Below are 25,539 nucleotides of genomic sequence, written 5' to 3'. Positions count from 1 at the left end.
GTGTCTGTTGATCTTATCAGAATGCCAAGCTTCTAGGAATTCTCTAGCTTTTTGCAGTTGACTTGGTCTAGGATGCTCAGTTTCTCAGTTGAAACTGTGGTTGAGTCTGTTTGTATATAGTTTAAGATTAAGGAATTTTCATTGTGTCTTCAGCTAGTTGGTGTTCATGCATGTGTTCAGCTAGTCTTCTGACAGTTTATCCTACAAAACTATCTCCACCCAGCATATTCTTCCAGCTGGCTGATATAACTTATCTACTGGAACACTTCTGGTGAATGTGTTTGGGAAAGCTGGTTTACCATATCCAGTATTGTTGAAAAAGAGCCCTGGAGTCAATTTCAGTGACTAAGGCTGTGCATTGGGGGCCCACGTGTATTGAATGACACACCTTGTAACTTTCAAAGTTGATGGCAGCAACATTCAGCACTTTTACCGGCTTTCCCAAAACTGATTTTGCCCCCTATATGCTTTCATTACAGTTCTGACGAGTCCGCGGGGGAATGATGTGAATTATAGTTTTGAGACCCTTGTTGTGATATAAGGAGGGGCAATGTTTCTAAAATACGTTGACTTCTGCCAGCAAAATAACGCAGTCTTATTCCAGGGCTCTCCAACCTTGGCCACTTTAAGCCTGGCGGACTTCAACTCCCAGAATTCCCCAGCCAGCAAAGCTGGCTGGGGAATTCTGGGAGTTGAAGTCCGCCAGGCTTAAAGTGGCCAAGGTGGAGAGCCCTGGTCTATTCGATAGTGCGGACTGACTCCGGCGTAAGCCTGTAGAATAACATCCGGGACTCCTCGTGATTGTATAAATGATGATAGTTTAGTAACAAAACCCCAAGTAAAACGAAGTTTTCTCTCTCTCTCGCAAAGCCCTAAAAAAACCAACTAAGTCATTTGTTTCCTTCATGGGGGGGGGGGTTCACATTCATCGATTGTTTCGAGAATCCCTTAAAACAAGGCGGTGCCTTTCTTTGAAAAAGCCGGCAGCAGCCTCTGGCCTTGGACCGCCAACCGTTTCAGGGCTCGTCAGGAAACACCCGGACGCTCAACCTCCGCCGACGCCTTTGAAAGGCCGCAGAGCCGCCGGAGAACGCCAGGGCGCAGGCGCGCTGTCGGCATTTTTCCCCGCCCCCCCCCTCGGCCAATCTTCTCGCGCAGGGCGGAAATGCGGCGCCTCCCCCTCCCCACCGGCGTCTGACGTCCTCGCCCTCTGAGCCACCTTCGCAGAAGGGGAAACAGTCGAGCCGTGCTAGAACGTCCTTGCGTTCTTCTCTTCTTCCTTCTTTCCCCCAGCTTTCTCCTGTGACGTAAGACGATGCCCCGCCTCTTCCGCACCGGCAGTTCTCTTCTGCAAGCGTGCGTGGCCGCTCGGACGAGACGCTCCTGGAGCGTCGGCGGAATAGCCGCGCTTCTTGCTCCTGGGGACCAAACCTTGAGCCGCCTCCGCCTCCCATCCCGCGTCTGCCTTTGCTCCGTCGCCATGAAGAACCTGCCGTACTTCTGCAGCGGAGAGGTGGTGCGAGGCTTCGGGCGGGGCTCCAAGGAGCTGGGTATCCGCACAGGTGAGCGCGGGGGAAGCGGGGCGCTGCTCCCGGGGAGTCCGGAGGGCGGGCGGCCGGGCGGCGGTCCCGCCTTCTCTTCGACGCCCCTGCCGGGTTCTTGAGGCAGCCGACGGGGCGTTTGGGGGCCGGGGGGAGGGAAGGTCGTCTCCCGCTTTCTTTCTTGCCTTGAATACGAGGCTTTAGTGGGCTTGGGGTTTTTTGGGGGGGTCTGATAATGCGAAATCCCGTTCAAAGTCCAGCTCGGCCCCTGGACTTTATTATTTGATTTGATCTCGCAGGTATTACTTTATAAATAAATGTATAAATAGTCCTCGACTTACAACAGTTTCATCCAAGTTAACAGCTGGAGTGGAATAAGTGACTTACGCCTGTTTTTCTCAGGGACGACCTTTGCAGCCTCCCTGTGATCAAAGTTCAAATGCTTGGCAACTGGTTCAGACTTACGACCGTTGGCAATGTCCAAGGGGGTTGTGTTGATCCCCTTTCACAACCCTCTGATGAGCAAAGGAAGCCGGATTCACTTAACAACCAGGTTAACTAACTGATCAACTGCAGTGACTCACTTAAAACTATGGCAGCAAATGGGGCAACAAATGTCTCAACATAAATTTTGGGCTCAGTTGTGGTTGTAAGTCGAGAACTACCTGTAAGTCAGTGGCAAACTCCCTCCTAGTTCCTTACAATGACCCTGTGAAGTGGGTTGGGCTGAAAAAGAGGCAACCAGCTGGCTTTTGGGGTTAAAGGTAGACTAGCACATCCTGGTTTCTAGACCAGCACCTTAATTGCTACATCATTAGTCTAATTTGCCATGGACTAACAACAGGTATTGTGGCTCCCAATGTAACTTACAACCCCCATATTTTCTGGTATTCTGTTGTCCCAATTACGTTGCCTAAATTCCTCCCCAGCCAAGAGAGTGTCCCCAACTGTTTGGATTAAAACTGGTTCCATAAGGGATATTTTGTGGTTATTTAGAATTGGGCTTCTACATCTAATGGAAAGAGGTAGCACATAGGTGTGACGACCAGGGGTGTGGCTCAAAGGCAACACAGTCAAATAAGAGTCCCTTTAATACCCCCAACTTTGCCCCCAATATCTAGGTTACCTTCCGCTGGAGAAAAAAAACTTTCGCAAGAGCAGTCTTTAAGTGGAGGAAATTCAGTCCGAAAACAAAGTACATACAAACTCTAAATAAAAATCCACACAAGCAATGCTGCAGCAATTAACTTGACAGGGCAGGATAAGGAATTGCAGACTTGAAAGGCTAACAAAACACACACAGTTGGGAAGATGCCAGGCACCCAAATAAGCTTTGACAATAACAAATAACTCACGATTTGCTTCCAACAAGTTGCTGTGCGTAGCTTTTCTTTTTAAACACTGTGTTCCCAGCTGCAGCTAATGAAGGGAATCAGGGCCCTTTCCTCCCCTATAAGCCACACAACTCACCTTGCTCCTTTCTCTGTTCCTCCCTACATGCCTTAGGATGAAGAGATGGTGAGCCTGGGTTTTCCTCCAAATTCCCTCTCCCTTGCTCTACCTCTCCCCTGCTCTGCCCAGCCAGACTGTGCCCTTCCCCAGTTTCTTCCACAGCCAACTGAGCCACACTCCCACTCCCTTTCAGCTGCTCGTCCTCTCTCTGAAGCACATTCCAACAGAGGCATGACAATAGGTTTTTAACAAATATGGTTTGAAAACTGCTCACTATAATGTCCCTAGTTCCCAATAGATAGTCCTGAATGATAATGGGTTTTTTTTGTTAAATACTTTCATGCATTTATATGAGGAACATGGGCACATTCATGAACTTTCCGCTCTTTTTACTTTAAAGGAGATAACATGTAACACAAGTCATGTTATAAGATGAAGTTGTGTTATATTATTAATGTAATACCTTCATTATGTTGTAGATGAGGTAGTTCTTTCCCTAACCAAAATATATATGTAAATTACCAAATTACAAAACAAGCATTCCTGGAAATTCAAATGCAGGCTGGCCTTCTTGTTGAGCGTGTATGCATGTGTACATTTGAAGAGTAATTTAAACATTACTATAAATTACCTTATATATATTTAGCTATCCTATGCTATAGTCAAACTTACCTGGACCATAGTAAGATACTCTTATGATAAGTCAGGGGTCTTTAAACTTGACAACTTCAAGACTTTAGGACTTCAACTCTCAAAATTCCTCCTCCAGTCATGTTAACTCAGGAATTCTGGGAGTCCACAAATCTTAAACTTGCCAAGTTTGAAGGCCCTTGATATAAGACTTTTCTGCCTGCTCTTTTCACATATGCTATGAGTTATTTTAATGGTTCATATAAATCTGTTTTTCAGCTAACTTTTCCGAAGAAGTGGTTGATAGCTTCCCATCTGATCTCTCCACTGGCATATACTATGGATGGGGTTGTATTGGAACTGGAGATGTGCATAAAGTGGTTTTGAGTATAGGTTGGAATCCGTATTACAAGAATGTTAAGAAATCAGTGGTGAGTATGTTATGTGTTAGTATCTTAGAATTAGCTTAGGACCTGATCAATAGAAATTTATTCTTCTGTTGGAACTTGAATGTTTACTAAATGAACTTTTGTAAGTCGAGGACTACCTGTACAGATAGTTAATTTTCTAAGCGAAGCAATTGTTAGACAAAACATCACATGATCACAGCGCTTACCAATGGCAGTTTCAGAGGTTCCAGTTGTGATATTTAGGCAAGCGCTGTGTGATTGTTAGACCAGGAGCTCACACTTCTGCACTCACCTTTGTTGTAACTCCTCCCACCCATTTATTCCCCCCCCCCCAAAAAAAAGAGAACCCTGCTCTTTTGGGCACCCTGCACTTTTCATTTTATCCCTGCCATCTCCTGCTTACTTTTGCTGTCTTCATCGCTGCTGGCAAATTGCAGTCCTGGGATGTGTGCAGCAGGACAGGGGAGCTTTCTCTGCCTTGTTGTGGGAAAGTGAGTTGAGAAGTGCTCCATCAGTGGGCAAGACAAGACAGATGGTAGCTCCCTGGGCAAAGGTGGAGAGAAGGCTGTGAAGAAGAGGCTGTTCAGGGTAGTTGCAGAATTAAAGAAAACGGAGGATGAGAGCATCTCGGAAGTGCAGCGTGTGTTTTGCCGGTCCCATTGGGAGCAGTTCAGGAGAGCCAACCTGCAGGCCTAGCAACGGGTTGGAGGCAAGCCCAGCATTGACAGAACCTATTCATCACTTGTTGCTTGTTCTTGCCCTAACCTGCCTCTTGTAAATCCTCCTACAAAATGTGAGAGGCTTTTGATTACATGACCACAGAATCACATGCAACAGCAAGAACATTGAAGACCAGCCATAAAACCATATGTTCTGTGATGTCCTAAATTTGAATATTCGCTGAATGGTCATTAAGCAAGAACTATCTGTTCTGTATAGAAATCAATAGTTGTTTTGGTTTTTCTCATATTTAAAACTTCTAAAAATAAGTATGTTTTTATTTCATTGCTTTAATATATACAGAGACATGCTGTGAAATGTTTTATTTTTAGGAAACGCACATCATTCACACCTTCAACGAAGACTTTTATGGGGAAGTACTCAGCATAATCATTGTTGGTTATATAAGACCAGAGCAGAATTTTGATTCTTTAGGTAAGTCTTGAGTATTTGTTTGACAAATGATAATGCCTAATAAAAACAGGTATTTAATATCATTACTGTACCACAGGAGTTCTTAAAATTTAGGTTGCTTAGGCAAAGAATATGAAAGAATGTTTATACCTGTATTGGTTTGGTGAAATTGTAGATCAGAAATATTTTCTTCCTCAAGAAAATTTACATTTGCAACATCTGCCTATGGTGCACATTATATAGAGATAGAAAAAGTATGGAAAATTGCAGATATTCTGGGTGTAAAAAGCAGTACCCAACTGATAAATCTTAGTTTGAGGGATATTTGCATTGTACTAGGAACAAGAAGCTTCAGTCTATTGGCAAAGTAATGCTGGTAGCTTACATCTCTCAGCCCAATCTACTTCATAGGGCTGTTGATGTGCTACAAAATACATCTTGACTTGAGAAAGTACATACATTGTGTTTATAATTCAGTCATGTCATGGTTTGACATATGAATAAGGCTCATGACGCTTTTCTTGCTCTGTTTCTACTTCCTCTTTGGCAAGGTCTGAGTTATGTAAACTATAATTAGAAGCTACATAGAAAAAGCAACATACATAGACATTCTCAGACTATAACTCACTCAGTTTAGGTAGTATGAAAGAAACTTGTAGACCGCAGATGCTTTAAAGCAGGGGTGTCCAGCCTTGGCAACTTTAAGACTTGTGGACTTCAACTCCCAGAATTCCTCAGCCAGCAAAGCTGGCTGAGGAATTCTGGGAGTTGAAGTCCACAAGTCTTAAAGTTGCCAAGGTTGGACACCCTGATTTAAATACTTCATCCTGAATGAGGCATTTATCAATATTATATACTTTGGAATTTTACTGCCTACAGGCCACATCTGATTCACAGGTGATCCAAGTCTGTCCCGTGATGGGTGAGACAATAACAGTGTTAAAAGCGGGGCATTGGCAGTGGGGGTGGTGGCAGCCTTGGGGTTTGGACAGTGGCATCACTGTGGGCAGCGCTGTGGCCTTCCGCAGGAATCCCAGTTTGTCATGTGGCCCCTTGAGAAAGTCAAATGCCCGTCCCTGCTTTAGAAGTAGTTGATGTTTTATTTTTTTTCCTCTACAGATGCACTTATAGCTGCTATTCAACATGACATTGACGAAGCTAAAAATCTTCTAGATTTGCCAGAACACCAGAAATTTAAAGATGACAACTTCTTTCACAGAGGATGTGTTAACAGTATGACTAACGGTCATTAAATATTTCCCTTTTAAAAATTTTCACTGCAGTTATTTGAACTGAACTGATCTTCGCATGTTTCTTTTTAATAGAGAAGACTGCTCTGCTATTTAGGATTGTTATTCTGTTAGTATTACATTAAAATGGTTAGTGATTCTCTAACGCTATTTTTGTTCATTTTTTAAAAAAGGGCAATGCAACTTGACCAATAGAAAGTGCAATCTGTTAGTGCCATCTAACTGCAGACAAAAGTTTGTTTCCTAAATGTTTCTAAATGTTTCTCATGATTGTTATTTAATTAATAATGCCCATGCTGGATATTTTTGTACTAAAAGATTTCCAATGGAAAAGTAGAAATGGTATCAGTAATTTTACTGCCTGAATTGTTGTCCTAGAGGCTTTTCATTGTTCATTTGAAACATTACCTGGATTTGTCTGAAGCCCTTTTTAATCCCTTTAAAATAGGATTTAAGTCCTCTGTGATTGAATTATGCTATTAATTTCAGTGGGAATAAAAGCATAATTTAATTTCTCCTGCCTTCAACTGAGAATTCCTAGACATTTATAGAGCTTATTTATTTCATTTTATAGTACAGTGTAGAATATGGGAGCTGAAATAAAAAGGCAAAGTATCACTTTATCAGCCTCAGTGGGGACATGCATGTCAAATGACTCACATTTTTCACTGCTCTGAGCTTGTCTCCAAATGGCTGCAAAATTGCCATGAGTATTTGGTATTAAATACACATTTCAGTACATAGGTGAAATTGTAAATATGAAATCCGCAAATAATGAAATTAAACTGCACATACATGTATTTGTGTCTGTATACATGACTTATCAGCTGCTAAAATGTGTGTGTGTGTGTGCGCATACACACATATACACAGATATGTGTATTAGGATGTAACTAGCATTCCTAACATGTTTCTATTGTTTCAGCTTTCATAGCATCTCTGTCAATATAGGGATTTGCTTGGCCAAGGACATTTATATGCTTGGAAAAACAAAAACACCAGAAGCTTATTACCAATTACGTTTTTTTTTTTCTGCTTATATTTTTCATTTTGATACATGTTTTTATGTAAAATTCAACATTTAATTAAATGTTAATTGGATTGATAAATATTGTTGGAAAATGGGATGTGCATTTAGTTGAAAAGTCTAGTCTGGAAATATGTACACTGTGTGTATGGAGAATGAAGTGGAGAATTGTCAATAGCACTTTGATAATTTTACAAATGCACTAATGGTTACAAGCTTCTAGGGATTGTGTAGAACATTTGAATCTTATTTATCTGTACAAAAAAGCTCACATTGAATATATGTGAACAAATGCATCAGGGGAAAGACCACCCCAAATATATGTTCGCTGCATGAGCATCATGAATTAGAAGTCTTGTGTCTTTCATTTAAGAGGCCCCAGATTGTTAATTTGCAAGGAATCCTGAGTTCTTTTTTTTCATGGTTCAAATTTTTATTATTTCAGGTAACATTAACTTATGTTATCATTAAACTTTAAAAATTTGGATTCCTCTTATTTTTATCTTAGTAAAGTGCCCGTGTTTTCTCTGTTTACCCAATCTGCATATGCAGCCCTTGCAGTGCCAAGGCTTTACAGATAGTCCTCAATTTATGACCAGTTGTTTAGTTTGATGTTATAACGGCACTGAAAAAAATGACTTAATTTGCTGTTCTTTGCACTGCGTTGCAGCTTCCCCACAGTCATGGGATCAAAATTTGGGTTCTTGCCCACCAGTTTGGATTTGTAATGGTTTCAATGTTGTGTGTTCACATGATCACCATTGCTTAAATATTTGCTTAATGACTGCAGCAAAAAAGGTTGTAAAATTTGGTCTGACTCACTTAATCACCGCATCGCTTAATAACAAAAGTTCTGGTCCCAAATGTCATAAGTCGAGGACTACCTCGGCTGTGCACATTTCTTTAGCTTCATACAATCTAGGACTGCCACTCATTTCAACTTGTGTGCCAAAGAATGTCTTTCTCAGACTGGTGATGGGGCTACCTATAGGTAGTCCTCGACTTGCAACAGTTCATTTAGTGACTGTTCAAAGGTACAGCAGCACTAAAAAAAGTGACATGACCATTTTTCACAGTTGTAGCCGTTGCAGCATCCCCGTGGTCACATGATTAAAATTCAGGCGCTTGGCAACTGCCTCATATTTGTGATGGTTGCAGTGTCCCAGAGTCATGTCATTGCCTTTTATGACATTCTGACAAGCAAACTCAATGGGAAAACCTGCTTCTCTTACCAACCATGTTACTAACCTAACAACTGCAGTGATTCACTTAACAATTGGGGCAAGAAAGGTCATAAAATGGGACAAAACTCACTCAACAAATGTTTTGTTTAGCAACAGAAATTTTGGGCTCAATTGTGGTCACAAATTGAGGACTATCTATATAGCCACTAGGTCTCATGCTGTTACTGCCATCTCTAAAATGTGCAAACAGAAATCTTTTTATCCGGATGGGATGTCTGTGTAAAATTCTGAATCGTGCAGCGTTTAAAGTGCTTTTGTTTTTTACACAGTTCAGTAATGGGTAGAACTAGGGCAGAGATTTCTTGTGTCAGCAAAAAAAATTGAAGTTGTCATCTTATAAGCAATTTGGGACCACAATAATTGGTAATAAAGTTAACAGATTTTCAGCACTGTTGTTTTTCCCTCTTCCTCCTCATGCTCATACTACTGTAGCTCCATAAATATGAATGTTAAGATATTCCGGACATTATTGGATATACTGTTGGCAGTGTATATTTGTCAATTGTTTTGTTACTTTAGAAAGTGCCTTCTGGCAGGGTTACTTTGTGAGATAAATTGCTTAACTATCAATCATGGTATGTATATAAATTATTGTTTAAGAAAATGTGTCACTGAAAAAACAAAGGTTTGGAAGCAGCAAGTAGAAACCAGAAATCAAATATATTGATCAGTCCTGGTTTTTAAACAGCATATGAAATCAAATGAATATGTATTGAATTCTGCCTTTTTATATAGAGAGATAAGCAATTTTAAATTTGTCATTGTGATTTTATTAAGTTTTATTTTTCTATTAATTTCAAGAAATAAAAAAAGAAGTTATATGTTTTCCGCTTATTTTTTTCCACTCCACACAAAAAAAAATCTGCAAAAATATCAGATACCATTCTGTTGAAATAAAACAGAACGTGGGCAACATTTGGCTGACTGCCAACTTAATTTAACTTTTTTTTGGGGGTGGGAAGGGATATATATGATAGAGCCAGTTTGTTGTAATAATTAAGGGACCAGGCTAGAAACCGGGAGTCATACCTTTGGCACAAAGTCAGTTGGGCAATCTTGGACCTATTGCTGTCATTCAGGTTTCCTCACAGCCCTCTCCTAGAAAAGAGGCCAAAGCAAACTATTGCAAAGTCTTGCCAAGAAAACTTCAAGGACTAGTTCAGGCAACTGCCAGGAATCAATGCAAATTTGGAGAGCCTCATTGTGCTTAAGACACCTCTCATAATTTGAATCCCTATTATCTTAGTTTCCTCCTAAATTACATGGAAAATCCCCATTGGGTTGGAAGTCCAGTCAGGGTTAAGGTTAGAAATCAAGTTAGGCTTAGAGTTTGGCATCGCAATCCAGTTGGTGAGATTTGGGGTTAGATTTGGGGTTAGAGCAGGAGTCTCCAAACTTGGCAACTTTTAAGACTTGTGGACTTCAACTACCAGAATTTCCCAGCCAACATCACTGGCTGAGGAATTCTGGGAGTTGAAGTCCACAAATCTTAAAAGTTGCCAAGTTTGGAGACCCCTGGGTTAGAGTATGGATTAGGATTAAGGTTAGCATTGGGGTGTTATGTCTCACCTGTAACCACAAATGAGAGTCCAAATGTCCCACAGCAACAAACACGAACAAATGAATTTCAGACACCACAGAGTTAACTCCTGTCTGTAAACGTCGTTGTCAGGTCTCCCAGAAACTCTTTGAACCAAAATAATGAGTCACTGGATGATTCAGAGCCAAAAGGACAAACAGAATACTTCTTCCACGCTACGAGGTAATTAACAAGTTGATCCGGACAAGGCTCCAGAGTTAACATGCCTCCTTATATTTCCTGAAGGGGCGTGTCAGTCTCTTAATATCTGATTCGACGTCTCCTTCCAGTTTGTGCTTGACGTTTCTGCTTACGTCTGTTTCTTGCATCAAACCAAGATTCTTCGCTTTGATCTTCATCTAAGGTCTCTGGCACGTTCTCCTGATTCTCTGCTGACACAGGTGTAATTAACGAGGAAGGTACGGGAGAGGATGAGGACTCCGAAACCTCCAGCAAAGCAGGTTCAAACCCCAATGCCCTATCTTCCTCCTCCTCCTGACTCCCATTTATGTCACTTAACAAGGCAGGCTCAAACCTTAATGCCAGATCTTCCTCATCACTCGAGCCTATGTCTTCTGACAGAGCAGGCTCGATCCTCTGAGTCACAACATTGGGGTTATGTGTTGCATTGGTTTAGGGCAGAGAGCAGGTTGTGTGTCTCCCCAATTGACCGAGGCACGCCCACACCAACAAGGGCTGGAAGAAGCTCCAGCAAGAGTGAGGTGCCGGAGAATCAGCCCCAGCCGCTTCCCCATCCCCTGCCATTACTCTTACCTTCTCAGGCCACATAAGGGGCGGGGCCAGCCAGTGATGGGATGGGGAGCCACAGCAGAGTGCCCAAAGAGCCACATGTGGTTCCGGAGCCATGGGTTGCCAACATCCGGGTTAGGGTTAAAATGGCATTCCAGTATTAGGAAGATTTAGGGTGACATTTATGGTCAGGTAGCATGAAGGTTCATGTTAGGGTTAGGGATGGAAATCCAATTAGGGTTTGGGTTAGCATTATGGTTAGATTGGGTGCTTGGGGATAGGTTTAGGATTAGTGTTAGAGATGGAAATTCAGTTAGGGTGAGGTTTCGGTTTAGGGTTGGGGTTAAAGATGGATAACCAGTTAGGTTTAGGGTTAGATTAGGGTGGTGGTTAGTGCTATGGTCAGAAATCATTTAGGGTTAGGATTATTGTTACAATCTGAATGGAAATCTGATTATGGTTCGGCTTCCTTGATGTCAGGGCTGAAAACATTAGATGTCAGGGTTAGATTCACAGACCCTTTTTAATTTAGGGAGTGAAACTTTCAACAGAAAAGTAAGACTTTCAACCAATTTGCACTTTCATATGCCTGCATTGAAATATAATGCAAAATGTTTGGAAAGCAAGGAAACAGACCAGCCAAGATCTTTGTTTCTATGTTAGACTAAATAATCTGTAGTTAGTTTTAGGTATGCTTCATAGAAACAAAATATATGTTTTATTAATTTTTCTTTCTTTAGCTAATATTAGGGTTTTAGGCTAAATCATTGCATAATTACAATTTGAATTGTAAATTGCCAAGCCCTGAATAAGTGAAAATAGAAAGTTTCAACTAAACTCATGGTTCATTGCAGTTCAGTCTTGCAATGATAAACAGGTTTTATTGATGATAAACCAGGTCTTTCTCGTTGCTTGATAAATTGGTCCTACTTATTTTCAACAGAGAAAAACAAAAAACCATGAAATTATCTAACAGTTTTCTCTATTCATTTGTGCTGCAAAACAGATTCCTAACACCAAGTCATAAATATGTATGGTATATTCTCACCAAAAATCAAATTATTTTTTGCCATGAGAAGTAGTTTTGGAAGACTGGGTTATATAACAACCCCAAACATTTCTTTTGAGAATTACCAAACCAGTGAGGTGAACAAATGACAAACTCTACGTATAATAGGTAGCTTTTGCCTTTTATTACATTCAGTTATTCATATTCATGGTAGGCTGTTGCATTTATTCATTTTTCAGTTCTACATGGTCTGAACCCATACTACTCCTTGTTTCATCACTGTATTGATACATGACACAATAGAAGTTAGAATGGAACCCTGCATCAATGGTATTATTTTGTCCAATGGTGCTATTTTTGAAAAGTGGTGGGTGATTTAATTTAATAAATTTCAATTTTATTAGAAACATTTTGTCTCAGACAAGTGCTTCATGATTTGAATGATATAATTTTAATATAAAAATGCAGGAAGAAACATACTTGAAACATGAATGAACGAATACAGATAGCCATTTACCAAAAGTGATACCCTACCATAGTTTGCCTACGATGGAAGGACGATTGCTTTGTTCTACCAAATAGTGAGGAAGCATAATACCACAGTATTTGCAGATATGTAGTAAGTGGTTATTTTTATCATTTAGGTGAGATTCTGAACTTGTACTACATTTACATATATCTTCCGGTAACTTATTCAGCAAAGGATTACAAATGCAATGACAATTGTACAAACATTAGGTTATGTAAAGGAGTAACTTTCGTCATCATATTCCAGTTCATCTATGTCATCATCTTCCAGAAGTCCATATTTAAATTTACGATAGACAGTGCCATCACTGCTCATATAGACAATATCGTTGTCATCTTCTTCTTCTTCTTCATCATCATCCCGATCCTTATATTCGTTCACTTGATTTTCTGGGTAGCTGGTGCTCTGGTAGTGATTGCTCTTGAAAGAACTGAGAGCATTTGCCTTGTCTGCCAATTTCTTATATCCAACCTGGTTAACCGACATAGGTCTGGCTCGCAGTCTTCTCCATACGAAAACAGTAGCCCCAATGATGACACTCAACAAAATGAATAACGCTGCTGTCAAAGCCACAGCTTTGCCTCTCAAATTCTCGGGCAAATTAGGAATGACCAATAGACACACATCTAAAAAAAGAATTATAAACAAATGTATCGTACATGAATGCTCATGGGGAAAACCACAGCCTATTCTCTACATCGGGTGTCCAACCTTGGCAACTTTAAGACTTGTGGACTTCAACTCCCAGAATTCCTCAGCCAGCAAAGCTGGCTGAGGAATTCTGGGAGTTGAAGTCCACAAGTCTTAAAGTTGCCAAGGTTGGACACCCCTGCTCTACATATTGCATCATCTGGCTGAACATGCTATCTGTGCCGATTTTCTCTCTGATATTTCCCTTCCCCCCATCTACATATTGGCAGAGAATTTCCCTTAGTGCCCTCTTCCAACTCCTTGTAGGCTGGCAGCATTTCATAGATTACCATTACCCTATCATCAGACGAACTGGTTTTGCCACAAGTCATTTGGAACAACTTTTCTGTCCTGCTGCCACTGTTATCATGACTATGAGCATCGTCCTCGTCATCGCCGCCGCCACCACCACCACCGTATCATCACCACCAGCAGCAACAGCAGGCCGCGTTGCTCTTATGGGAGGCCAGTAATCCTGCTGGCCTTGTGGAGCCACGCGATGATGAGAACATTACAGTAGCAGTGGTTTTAAGATCAACCTACTTTGCTTACAGTCTTATCCCTGTGATGTGAAATTAGCAGAAAGGCAAAGGGTTCTCTGCAAAATTTGCCAAATAACAGAAAGCTGCCTATTGATCTAAACGTATTTAGAGATAAATATCAACACTAAACTATCAAGTTGGGTGACTGCATATCTACCTTTATGATTTTGGTTGTTGCATGGTCAACCAATTTCTTAGATTTGATATTTTATTCGCCTACTGAGTCCTTCTCAAGAACCTGAAATAAGCAAATGTTGTGGTTTGATGGTCTGAAGGTATTGTCCAGGATGTAAGCTGTTTCAAGTAAGGCTGCCTTTTGCAATTTTGTCAGTGCTTTCAGGTGGTGCTCCAGTTATTTTGGGATTGTACCTAAGATGTCTATTACTACTGTAGTTATACTATCTTGACTTTTATTGTCTATTAGTATATGCTATGCACTCCCAAGCCAAACCCAAAGATAGAGATTATACTCTCCATCTATCAGATTAGAAAAAATTTATTGGAAGAGATATAATAATGATGAGATTATTACCTGCCATTACAGTGCAGTTACAACATTCCTGAGTTTGCATCAATCCAGAATCCTTACAGCATGGCACACAGCGATATTCGTCAACATATAGTTGTGTGTTAAGATGACATGAAGTACAGTTGAAGGGACCAGGTCCTTTGCACTGCATACAGGAATCGTGGCATTTCTCACATTTTGATGATTTTACCTTCCATTCAAGAAAGAACAGAGAGGTGAGCTTTGGTTAATGTTTTCAGGGGAAACAGACAATGCAATTGCTGAATTAGCATATTGCATGTATGAATAAATTATGGCTTAATTAAAAAAAAAATCAGTTAAACAAACATTGGCATAGCACAGGGTTAAAACCTAGCCAAGATAGCTTTGATCCCCCAAAATATGACTTACTGGATATCTTTGTGTGCATAAAGTCCTTCCTATTTTTTTTAAAAAAAACAGACTTATAGTAGGAAAAAAGGACGACACACAATTACCATCTCCAACAGCAGCTGTCATATTACGACCTACTGATTAAAGTCTGTGCAGCTATGACTCTTAAGCGTTATTTATTCTATTTATATCCCGTCTTCGTTATTTTTACAAATAACTCAAGGTGGCAAATGCATATAATACTCCTTCCACCACCAATTTTCTCTATGATGATACCCTGTGAAGTGAGTTGGGATAAGAGAGAGTGACCGGCCCAAAGTCACCCAGCAGCTTTCAGATCTCAGGCAGGACTAGAATTCATGGTCTCCTGGTTTCCAGCCTTAACCACCAAACTAAAACCTGGATCTTAATTCTATGCTTAACATCAGGGATGCTAACAGGACTGTGAGCACATATTTGTGTGTCAACTGTTACCTGCTTTTTTGGGATATTTCCCCCACTCTAAAGGGGTCTTATAATATTGACTAACAGTTGCAATTTTTTTCAAAGTGACATATGAAAATATATAAACTCCTAAAATGTTTCAACTCCTTCCTCAAAACGACGCTATAGAACATTGCATACCAGAACAACTAGACAAAGAACAGTTTTTCCCCGAAAGCCGTCACTCTGCTAAACAAATAATTCCCTCAACACTGCTCAACTATTACAAAGTCTGCATTACTATTACTATTAATCTTCTCATCACTCCTCATCACCCATCCCCTCCCACTTGTGACTGTATGACTGTAACTTTGTCACTTGTATCCTTACGATTTATATTGACTTTTTCCTAGCATGATTTGATTGCTTATTGTACCCTATGACTATCATTAAGTGTCGTACTTATGGTTGTGACTTGATGAATGTATCTTTTTGTTTATGTTTACTGAGAGTTTTACTCTTCCTTGTGTGTCCATCACACTTGAATAAAGTATTCTTCATCTATCTATCTTTTATCTAGAGTTTTACATCAAGACAATTCTATCTATCCAATCACATCTATCAATCTATCTATTCTATCATCTATCTATCTATCTATCTATCTATCTATCTATCTATCTCTATCTATCTATCTATCTATCTATCTATCTATCTATCTATCTATCTATCATCTCTCTATCATTTCTCTCTCTCTCTCTCTCTCTCTCCTGTTTTCTAATAATAAAGACCCCAACACCTGAAAATCTTCTCTCAATGCCATTTTTCTAATAATAAAGACCCCAACACCTGAAAATAGGAACACAATGCCATTTTTCTAATAAAGACCCCAACACCTGAAAATAGGAACACAATGCCATTTTGTTCAATGATGCACAGTTTTTCCAAAAGTTATAGCTGTTTTAAATAGTATAATTCATTTTATCTAATTATAATATTTGTTTGAAGGAGCTAAAAGATATTGTCTGCTCAAACTAATGTAGAAATATGCAGACATTCTGTCCTATTATTAACTTTGTGCTAAAGGTGGAGAAAGATACCTATGAAAGCAGAAAAGATGAATGATCTGCATACTACGGCAACAATATTTAGGAAGCTAAATTGTACCTCTTCTTAAATCTAATTTCAATTTATCAGTTCATCATTTTATATGTTAAGAAGCAGAAATATGAAAGTTGAAAATAATTCAAAGAATGTAAAATACTTTTTATAATATTTCAGAAGGAATGCTAAAATTCATGTTTATAATTGTATAACTATAATTGTATTAAGTCAAACAAAAATTTTGTTTAAAAAAAATCTGTGTAGAAAGTACCTCTGAGTCTTGATACTCTCCAAGTAAGCAGACCGAGTTGCACAATCCAGCTATGAAACGATAACTTGTTACGCAGGTTGTGCATTCAAATTCTCCCTTCCCTTAAAAGGAATAACATCATTAAGAAATAGAGTTTGTAGAAAATTGTCTAATTCACACAGTAATTGCTTTCATTTAGCAGCTTTTGACCTTTGCAAATGTAGAATCCTTCTACTCCAAATGTGTTTGAGACCTTGGGCTATGTAAAATTTGTGGGCGTTGCAGTCCCAATAGAGTAGGAAAACATTAGTTTGCAGAAGGCTAGAGCAATAACGCTCATCTCTTGGTTGTAAAACCAATGGCTCAATCTCTCCATTAAAGCAAATGGCAATGATTTTTCAATTCTGAATATGCTTGAAGTAATGGTGGTGGTATTTAGGATTATGATGCAATGGATTTAAATTGTGATGCTAAAGACAGAAGGTTTATGGAATTGATAGAAGAGAATATTTATAGTCTAGGGTTAAACTGTAGGGTCCTAGGTATTCTCTGAGCTTGGTGGTTTTCTTGCAGACATTTCATTACCAAACTAGGTAACATCATCAGTGCAAATGTTTGCAAGAAAGCCATCAAGCTCAAAGGGTGCCAAAGACCCCACAATTTAAGGAATTTCAGAATGCTAAATATTTGAAGGGATTCAAGATATACACAAATAATTATATAGATGATTAACTACTTGGGACTAATCACCAACTGACAAATTGATGTGTGATTTCATTTTTCTGGATATCTACAATGAAACAAATACAAATCGTTGTACTGCATTCTAAGTCAATATTCCACTGAGAGAGTTCTTTCCTGTTTGTAATGTTACCAAGCAAATTATTTTAAGAATTAAAACAAAGCGTGGCTTCAGCCTTTATATCTGAGTCTGATCTTACCTTTGCAAGTGTGACAAGTTGGATGGCACCGTTCACAAGTCTGAGTGTCAAAATCTGCATAATAATATTCAGGGCAGGAAGAGACACATTGGCCAGAGGAGTGCAGCAGGAAAAAATTATCCACACAGGATAAGCATTCGGTAGGTGCAGGTCCCAAACATTTCTGGCAGCTTGTGTGACATCTCTCACAGGTCCTGGTGTCACTATTGACATAATACCTGTACCAATAAAATAGTAAGGCCAAACTAAGTTGAGTAGAGAACAATTACATTGTAAATAAAGACATTTATTTCAGAGCATTTTGTACTTTGTAAATCTATGCTGTTACATAATGGGATGGGTTGAGAAGATGGAGCTTCTCAGAAGGCAACCAGGCTATTGAATCTGATGTCCATCCTAGTAGGGAGTCCTCCAAATGTAAGAATTGTTTGCGTGTAGCTTGCCTGAGCCCTGTCCTCAGCTAATAACCTAACCCCTTTTTGTATAGCTGTCTGTCAAAGCTTTAATCTCTTCACAATTTTGTATCTCTTTCTTTCTCCGTGCCATTTTATTCATCTCTTCCACCATCTTTGTCCCTTTTCAGGATCTTACCCAGCTGTACAGTTCTGGACACACCGGTCTTCTTGCTTGTACCGGGTTAGAGGGCAGAGAAGGCACTGGGTGCTGTGTTTCCCATTACAGGTTTTACAGGTTCTGTGACAAGGGTGGCAGTGGGAGTTAGTATCTTCATGGTACCCATCAGGACAGGAACCGACACAGGTTGTATCTATAGCAAAATGGCGAAAGACAACATAATGGTTGGGATGACAAAGATTTAATACAATCCGTAGTAGGGACATGGGGAAATTCTTTCGACCAACCAAGCAACCTTTCTACATTTGATCAGTGACTGAATTGTCACTTGCTCTTCTGAATGTGAACAATAGGATTACTTGAAAGGAGCAATACTTTAATTCTCTAGGATATTCTACACCCAGGATCTTTGTAGGATGAAATCTAGCATTGTGCAAATCAGTGGTGGTGTTCAAATAAAGTTGCTACCAGTTTGGTGGGCTTGGCTTGGTGGCCGCGCTTTGCGTGCATGCACACTTTGCGTGCATGCGCGCACCAAACACGCACTTTGCGCAGGTGCAGAGGCATTCTAAGTTGCCTCCTGCAAGCCTGCACGATGCTGGTCACTGCAGCAGCTGCCGCGCGGTGTTATTCTGTGCCGCGCAAAGCAGCTTCGCTTTGAATTCTGGCCATAAAAGTGAGTATGGGAGCCCGGGTGGGCCAAACACAGAGCAGCGAAGAGAACCGGTTCAGTCTCCACTGCTCATCCCCTGCTACCGGCTCTCCAGAACCAGGCAGAACCGGTCGATTACCACCACTGGTGCAAGTGAACTTTCATTCACACAAAACAATCCCCTTCTCTCTGTAGCAGATTTTGAGAATGCAGGAGGAGCTGTAGAAAGAAGGTTATTTCTTCATCATATTGTGTCTGAGTTTATATTATTGAGTGTTGCTTTGTTTATTTGTGACTTATTTGTGATATGTGAATTCATTCAGTGTGATCTCTAAACTAAATATTATGGTTCGACACATTGCATGAACCTGTGAATTGTGCCTATTCAATACGTTAAGGAAAGTGTGCTTAGTATGTTGAATAAACATGGCTGATGAATGGAAATTGCTTTGAAACATGGCAATTTACTTCTACACCTTCCATATAGAAATTCTGAGATCCTGGATTCACACACTGTGCTAAGCAGACTTCCTGGGCCCAGAACAAAATTGACAAATACTGGATGGAGCGTCACAAATCACCCTGTCCCTTCTGAACAGGCACAAAATTTTTGCATGGCAACATCACATCTTCTGCATTACTGATCTGATACAGCTGGTTTTAAGTCCTGATTAGTGTGGTGGATGAATCTAGTAAATGTAATGTGTAAATCATATTTTATGACTTAATTTTATGTATTTCTCAGCTTTTGTGGGTTACTGCTTAGCAAGATACCCTTTTATCTTTCTTGGTGATTTCAATCTACCTCATATTGACTGGACCCTAAATGATTGTACAACTGAAATCATACACACAACCTTCTACAATGCTACTACAAATCTGGGACTGGAACAACTAGTAACCAACAACACTAGACTAAACAACTGCCTCGATCTCATCTTCTGCAATAGTTTGAATTTAATTTACGGAATACAAACTAAAGAACCCTTTTCCAGTAGCGACCACAATATGATTGACTTTTGTCTCAACATACGTCCACACAAAAATCACCACAATGATGTAATTCCCAATTGTAACTTCAAAAAAGGCAACTATGATCTTATACACAACGATCTCTCATCCCTTGATTGGCAATCTCTATTCACTGGATGCAATACTGTTGAAGACCATTACAACATATTTTTATTTGAAGTCAAAAGAGTCATCAAACTATATGTACCAACAACAACTCCCAAAACAAAACAAAAAAGCAGATTACCCATATCAATAAGGAAACTTCAATCCAAAAAGAGATCACTCTGGCGGAAAAAACAAATCTGGTCACGTTGCCAATTTCAAAAACCGATACAAAAATTTATGCCACCAGATAAAGACCGAATGCACCAATTATCACATTAAACAAAAGGAAAACCTTCTAAGCACCAATTCCACCCGTGCTTTTTACAATTTTGTAAACAACAAACTAAAAGACTCAAGGTCCATCCCTCCTTGATAGGACCTGATGGTAAAGACTGCAACGACACACCATTAAAGCCAACATCTTTAACACATTCTTCGGCTCAGTATTTGTAAACAGCTATGGATCATGCCCAGTATTTCCTAGCCGTACCACAGATAACAACAATGATCTAATACATATCGATTTCACAGAAGACAATGTTGAAAAAGCACTACGCAACCTAAAACCATCTCTATCTATTGGACCGGATGGAATATGTGCCTACTTCTTAAGAAAGCTATCCACTGCCATAGCCAAACCTCTAAGCATAATCTTTGAAAAATCTTTCAGAACCAGCTCCTTGCCTAACCTATGGTCACAAGCCACAGTCATCCCCATCTTCAAAAAGGGAGACCCAAGCCTAGTTGAAAATTACAGACCAATCTCCTTATGCTGCGTTACCTGTAAAGTCATGGAATCAATTATTAACCAATCCATCATCCTTCACTTAGAGACAAATAACCTACTCTCCAATAAACAATTTGGTTTCAGAAAAAAACTATCCTGTAATCTGCAACTCTTACACTGCAAAAACATATGGACTACACAACTCGACCAGGGCAAAGCAATAGACGCAATCTACATAGACTTCTGTAAAGCCTTTGATTCAGTGGTACACGACAAACTACTCCTAAAAATAAAATCCTATGGTATCTCTGGACAACTGAATAACTGGATAGAAGCATTCCTGTCAAACAGACAACAAATGGTCAAAATCGGGAGCGTACTATCAAATCCAGTACCTGTCAATAGTGGTGTTCCCAAGGCAGTGTTCTAGGACCAACTCTCTTCATACTCTACATAAACGACCTCTGTGATCATATTAAGAGCAATTGCGTTCTCTTCGCTGATGATGTAAAGCTGTTCAATACCACAGACAATACTGCTACCCTACAAAAAGATCTTGACTATGTATCAGAGTGGTCAAACAAATGGCAACTTCAAATCTCAACAAATAAATGCTCTGTCTTACATATTGGCAAAAAAATCAGAAAATAAAATACAAGCTGAATAGTCAAGATCTTGTTGATGACTCAAGCTCTGTAAAGGACCTTGGAATACTCACCTCTAATGATCTAAGTGCTAGAGCCCACTGCAACTACATAGCCAAAAAGGCATTAAGAGTTGTTAACCTAATCCTACGTAGCTTTTTCTCTGGTAATATCACACTACTAACCAGAGCATACAAAACATTTGCTAGACCAATACTCGAATACAGTTCATCAGTCTGGAACCCACACTACGTATCTGATATTAGCACAATTGAGAAAGTCCAGAAATATTTCACAAGAAGAGTTCTCCACTCCTCTACTCGTTGTAGAAAACCTTATGCCACCAGACTTGAAATTCTAGAACTTGAAAACCTTGAATTACGCCGTCTTCGGTCTGACTTAAGCATGGTATATAAAATCATACATTGCAATGTCCTACCTGTCAATGAATACTTCAGCTTCAACCATAACAACACAAGAGCACACAATAGATACAAACTCAAAGTAAACCGCACCAAACTTGATTGCAGGAAATACGACTTCAGCAATAGAGTGGTCAATGTCTGGAATACTCTACCCGACTCTGTAGTTTCTTCCCCAAACCCCAAAAAACTTTAACCTTAGACTGTCTACTATTGACCTCACCCCTTTCCTAAGAGGTCTGTAGGGGCGTGCATAAAGCGCACCAACGTGCCTACCGTCCCTGTCCTATTGTTTCTCTTATTCTTTTATTTTTCTTATATGTACCCATTTCATGTATTCACAACTATGTATACATTTATACTTATTATCTTGTAAACAATTGGCAAATCAAATAAATAAATAAATAAATAAATAAAATAAATAAAGATGTGTAACCCCAGCTATCAAACAATGGCAGCGGTTCATCTACAGAGATTTTAAAAAGACAAGGCAAACACTTACTGAGGAGATGCAAATTACTTGGGCAGCTGAGACACTGAAAGTTGCCTGGTCCTTTGCAATGGAGACAGTCCTTGTGGCAAGGCCTACATGTCCTGCCCTCTCTGTCGTAGTACTGATTAGGCAAGCAGTACTGAGGGATTACACAGAGGTTGCTGCTGGTCATCAAGAGGCCTTCTTCACAGGAAAGGCACTTGGTGCCAGATGAACAAGTTCGGCAGGTCTCGTTGCAGACTAGAAAGTAACAAAGCAAAAAGATGCCACCATTTTTTTTAGTGTTTTGTTCTCAATGGAGATCTGCAAGTTCATATCTGCAGAACACAACATATGTGAAATGAAGATTCATGCCATTTGAGGCCCCAGTTACTGCTGTCATCAACAGGTGAGTGTGAAGCACATTTGTTAATAAGATCTTCCTCTGTATTTAGCTTAATGAAAATCACTTTTGAAAATAGACGTTTTCCATAAATCAGAAGGTGGAAGGTAATCTAATTAACCTTAAACTTCAAACTTACATGCTTTTCACAGACTGGCAGCAATATCAACACAAATATTAATCACACTTATGATCTTTACCTATGCTTTTCTATACCTTTATTCACAAAGTATTTGATCTGATAACACCTTGCTTTTCTGAAAAGTCTGACCAATCAGATGACCATCAAATATTGTTCCCTGCTGGTCATGAAATCCTGTTAACAAGAACTGCATCTAAAGCAGAAGTCTCCAAACTTGGCAATTTTAAGACTTGGGGACTTCAACTCCCAGAATTCTCCAGCCAGCTATGTTGAGAATTCTGGGAGTTGAAGTCTACAAGTCTTAAAGTTGCCAAGTTTGGGGATCCCTGATCTAAAGCATAGTTATTTCACTCTGAATTATTATAGGAAGTATGCAGAATCAATCCCACGTGTATTCTGAAAAAGTTTTGGAATCTGAAAAGGTAATTTATTTTTGAGATTTAAGGATACAAATCAAAACCATTCATATAAAGATTTTGGTGCAACTTAGAATTCCAACTTGTAGCATGTCATAAGCATCTAATAAAATATAAAATGGCACTGATAAGCCTGAAGCCTGGGGAATGCAAATATCCACATCAGCACTGAGCAAGCTGCCTAGGAAGAGGCCCCAGAATTACCTGCTATCAAAAATGTGAAAGGCCCACATTGTTGCAAAATTAAAGCAAGAGATCTTGGACAGCTCATATGATTTCTGTTCCGGACTAGCGGGCTTGAAAGCCTGCAACTCGGATTGGTCCGTAAACAGCGGGTCGTGATTGGTCGCCTCAGACTGATCTGATTGGCTTGTAAACGGGCTGCCGCGATTGGGCGAACCAAGCGCGGCAAAGTCAAATTGCTGTCATTGGCTGCCTAGCCACAGCCAGCCCTATAAAAGGGGCTGCTGCAGCTAGGATATTTCGCTCAGATCAGAAGTCACTAATAAAGAGCTGTTGTTACTATCTGAGTCTCATCTCCGTTCTTGGACCCATCCTCCCATAACACTGGCGATGAGGATGGGATGCGGAGAGAGCAGAGTTGACTGAACACTCACAGAAGATCGACAAGCACGTGGCTGATAGCATGCAGACGCCGACGGAATGGCTAGCAACGCTATACCACCCGCCCCGTTCGATCCAGCCAGCGAGGATTGGGACTCATATATGGACAGGTTCCAAATGTTCCTAGAGTCCAACAACTTGAAGGATGCTACCCTGGAAAAAAACGAGCAGTTTTCCTGACGCATTGCGGACCTGCCGTCTTTAAGATGGCCAAGGCACTAGCGAAGCCAGCTGAAGTCAAAACAATGGATTGGGATACCCTTGCCCCAATCCTTCGCAACCATGACGCTCCAGCAGTACCGACTCTCATTCGAAGGCACAATTTTTACCAAAGAGATCAACGTGAAGGTGAGAGCGTCAGGGACTTCGTGGCAGACCTAAGGAACTTGGCTGGATTGTGTGGTTTCGCCAATCTAGAAGAAGCCATGCGGGATCGACTCGTCCTGGGACTGAGAGATCAAACAGTCCAAAGCAAGATCATGGCCAAAGGAGACATCTCTCTCGCGGACTCCATAGCTGATGCTACTGCAGCTGAAGCCACCCGCAAATCAGCAGCGCGTATGCGCCGAACAAATGGAGCCAACCGCCAACCCACCAACGACATGGCGACATCAGAAAAATACACGTCAGCCACCCACCACGAGGACATAGAATCCTCATCAGATACTGACGAAGAAGACGTCCACAGACTCCGGTCAGATTGAGAGCAATGAGACCGCCGTGGTCGTAAGTCGAATTTCCAATGGGCCAGTTGCGGCGGAAACCACCCTCGATCCGAATGCAGATTCCTAGATGCCATCTGTCACTTCTGTGAAAAACGTGGGCATATTGCTAAGGTATGCCGGAACAAGAGAAGCTCCAGCCCCCGAAGGGGAGAGAACAATTCCAGACAAACCGAAGGCACCCCCACCACAAATCGGGACTGCCCCAGCAACCAGTGGAACCAGTACAACAGACCCCGGAAGTTCACCAGCACACCCAGACGGGAAGAAGCACATCAGACTATCACCATCGGCCACGCTTCATCCTTGGACACACAAAAAATCCGTGTAGAGGTCACCATTGACAATCAACCATGCATCATGGAAGTGGACTCCGGGTCCTCCCTATCCATGGTCTCCTGGAGAACCCTAAAGCAGATGATTCCCAACATCCGCTGCCGAGACCTCAGCAACCAGAGACTCATATTAAAGGACTACCAGGGCAACCGGATTCTGGTTGTTGGCACCAGTCACTTCCAGGTCTCTTTCAAGGGCCACACTGCAATACTACCACTCACCATTGTGGATAGAGACCGACCCAGCCTATTGGGTCTACAGTGGTTCGCGCCATTAGGAATCGAAATGGCAGGCATGAACCAGACTGAAGGCGATGACTGGGAAGCGGCCCTTGTCCAGGACTTCCAAGAAGTATTCAGCGAACATCTAGGCAAGTACAAGGGGTCCCCCATCTCCTTTAATCTCCGCCCTGACATCGCACCCATTCGCCTGAAATCACGTCGAGTCCCTTTTGCTCTCAAACCTAAAATTGATGAGCAACTGGACAAATTAATTGCTCAAGGCGTGCTAGAACCCATCGATCACGCCCGATGGGAGACCCCAATTGTTACTCCCATAAAACCTGACGGGTCTTTGAGAATCTGTGGTGATTACAAGGCCACCCTAAACCACGCGTTACAGCAGAGCGCCTATCCGGTACCAGTGGTCCAGCACCTCCTACACTCGCTGGGGGGTGGCAGAATATTCGCAAAGCTCGACCTGGCCCAAGCGTATCAACAGTTGCCAGTTGATGCCGAAACCACTGAAGCCCAAACTATAGTTACACACAGAGGCACCTTCAAATGTAATAGACTCCAGTTTGGAGTCAGTGTAGCTCCAGGCATTTTTCAAAGTCTGATGGAGAGACTGTTACAGGGCATAAAAGGGGTCGTGCCCTACTTTGA

The 25,539-nt window shown here is 40.8% G+C and overlaps 2 protein-coding genes across 2 annotated transcripts in view; one reads left to right on the top strand and one right to left on the bottom strand.

Moving 5' to 3' along the window:
* The first annotated feature begins 1,212 nt into the window (after positions 1 to 1,212).
* Positions 1,213 to 9,503, top strand: RFK (riboflavin kinase). The gene is made up of 4 exons (XM_087957826.1): positions 1,213 to 1,562; positions 3,903 to 4,054; positions 5,086 to 5,188; positions 6,287 to 9,503. Exons 1-4 carry the CDS (start codon positions 1,316 to 1,318, stop codon positions 6,418 to 6,420), a joined length of 636 nt encoding a protein of 211 aa, XP_087813952.1. The 5' UTR covers positions 1,213 to 1,315; the 3' UTR covers positions 6,421 to 9,503.
* A 2,955-nt stretch (positions 9,504 to 12,458) lies between these two features.
* The window catches only part of LOC148132474 (proprotein convertase subtilisin/kexin type 5-like), a 43,671-nt gene continuing 30,590 nt past the window's right edge, over positions 12,459 to 25,539 (bottom strand). Inside the window, exons 12-17 of the mRNA XM_087957825.1 lie at positions 22,043 to 22,273; positions 17,995 to 18,169; positions 17,404 to 17,621; positions 16,484 to 16,584; positions 14,320 to 14,506; positions 12,459 to 13,181 (exon numbers count right to left, since the gene is read on the bottom strand). Of these exons, the coding sequence (XP_087813951.1) occupies positions 12,766 to 13,181; positions 14,320 to 14,506; positions 16,484 to 16,584; positions 17,404 to 17,621; positions 17,995 to 18,169; positions 22,043 to 22,273 (1,328 nt within the window). The 3' untranslated portion in view covers positions 12,459 to 12,765. The remainder of the gene's footprint in view (positions 13,182 to 14,319; positions 14,507 to 16,483; positions 16,585 to 17,403; positions 17,622 to 17,994; positions 18,170 to 22,042; positions 22,274 to 25,539) is intronic.

This window comes from Notechis scutatus, chromosome 2 (assembly GCF_049901735.1).
Source record: "Notechis scutatus isolate UNSWTSFEM ecotype Mainland chromosome 2, rNotScu1.2, whole genome shotgun sequence".
In the NCBI taxonomy this organism is placed as follows: Eukaryota; Metazoa; Chordata; class Lepidosauria; order Squamata; family Elapidae; genus Notechis; species Notechis scutatus.
This window is presented reverse-complemented; position numbering and strand designations above follow the sequence as displayed.

Coding starts and splice junctions, on each gene's coding strand:
- RFK (XM_087957826.1), top strand. CDS start 1,316: ATGCCCCGCCTCTTCCGCACCGGCAGTTCTCTTCTGCAAGCGTGCGTG. Junction 4,055..5,085: donor AGAATGTTAAGAAATCAGTG/GTGAGTATGTTA, acceptor TTTTATTTTTAG/GAAACGCACATCATTCACAC. Junction 5,189..6,286: donor GCAGAATTTTGATTCTTTAG/GTAAGTCTTGAG, acceptor TTTCCTCTACAG/ATGCACTTATAGCTGCTATT.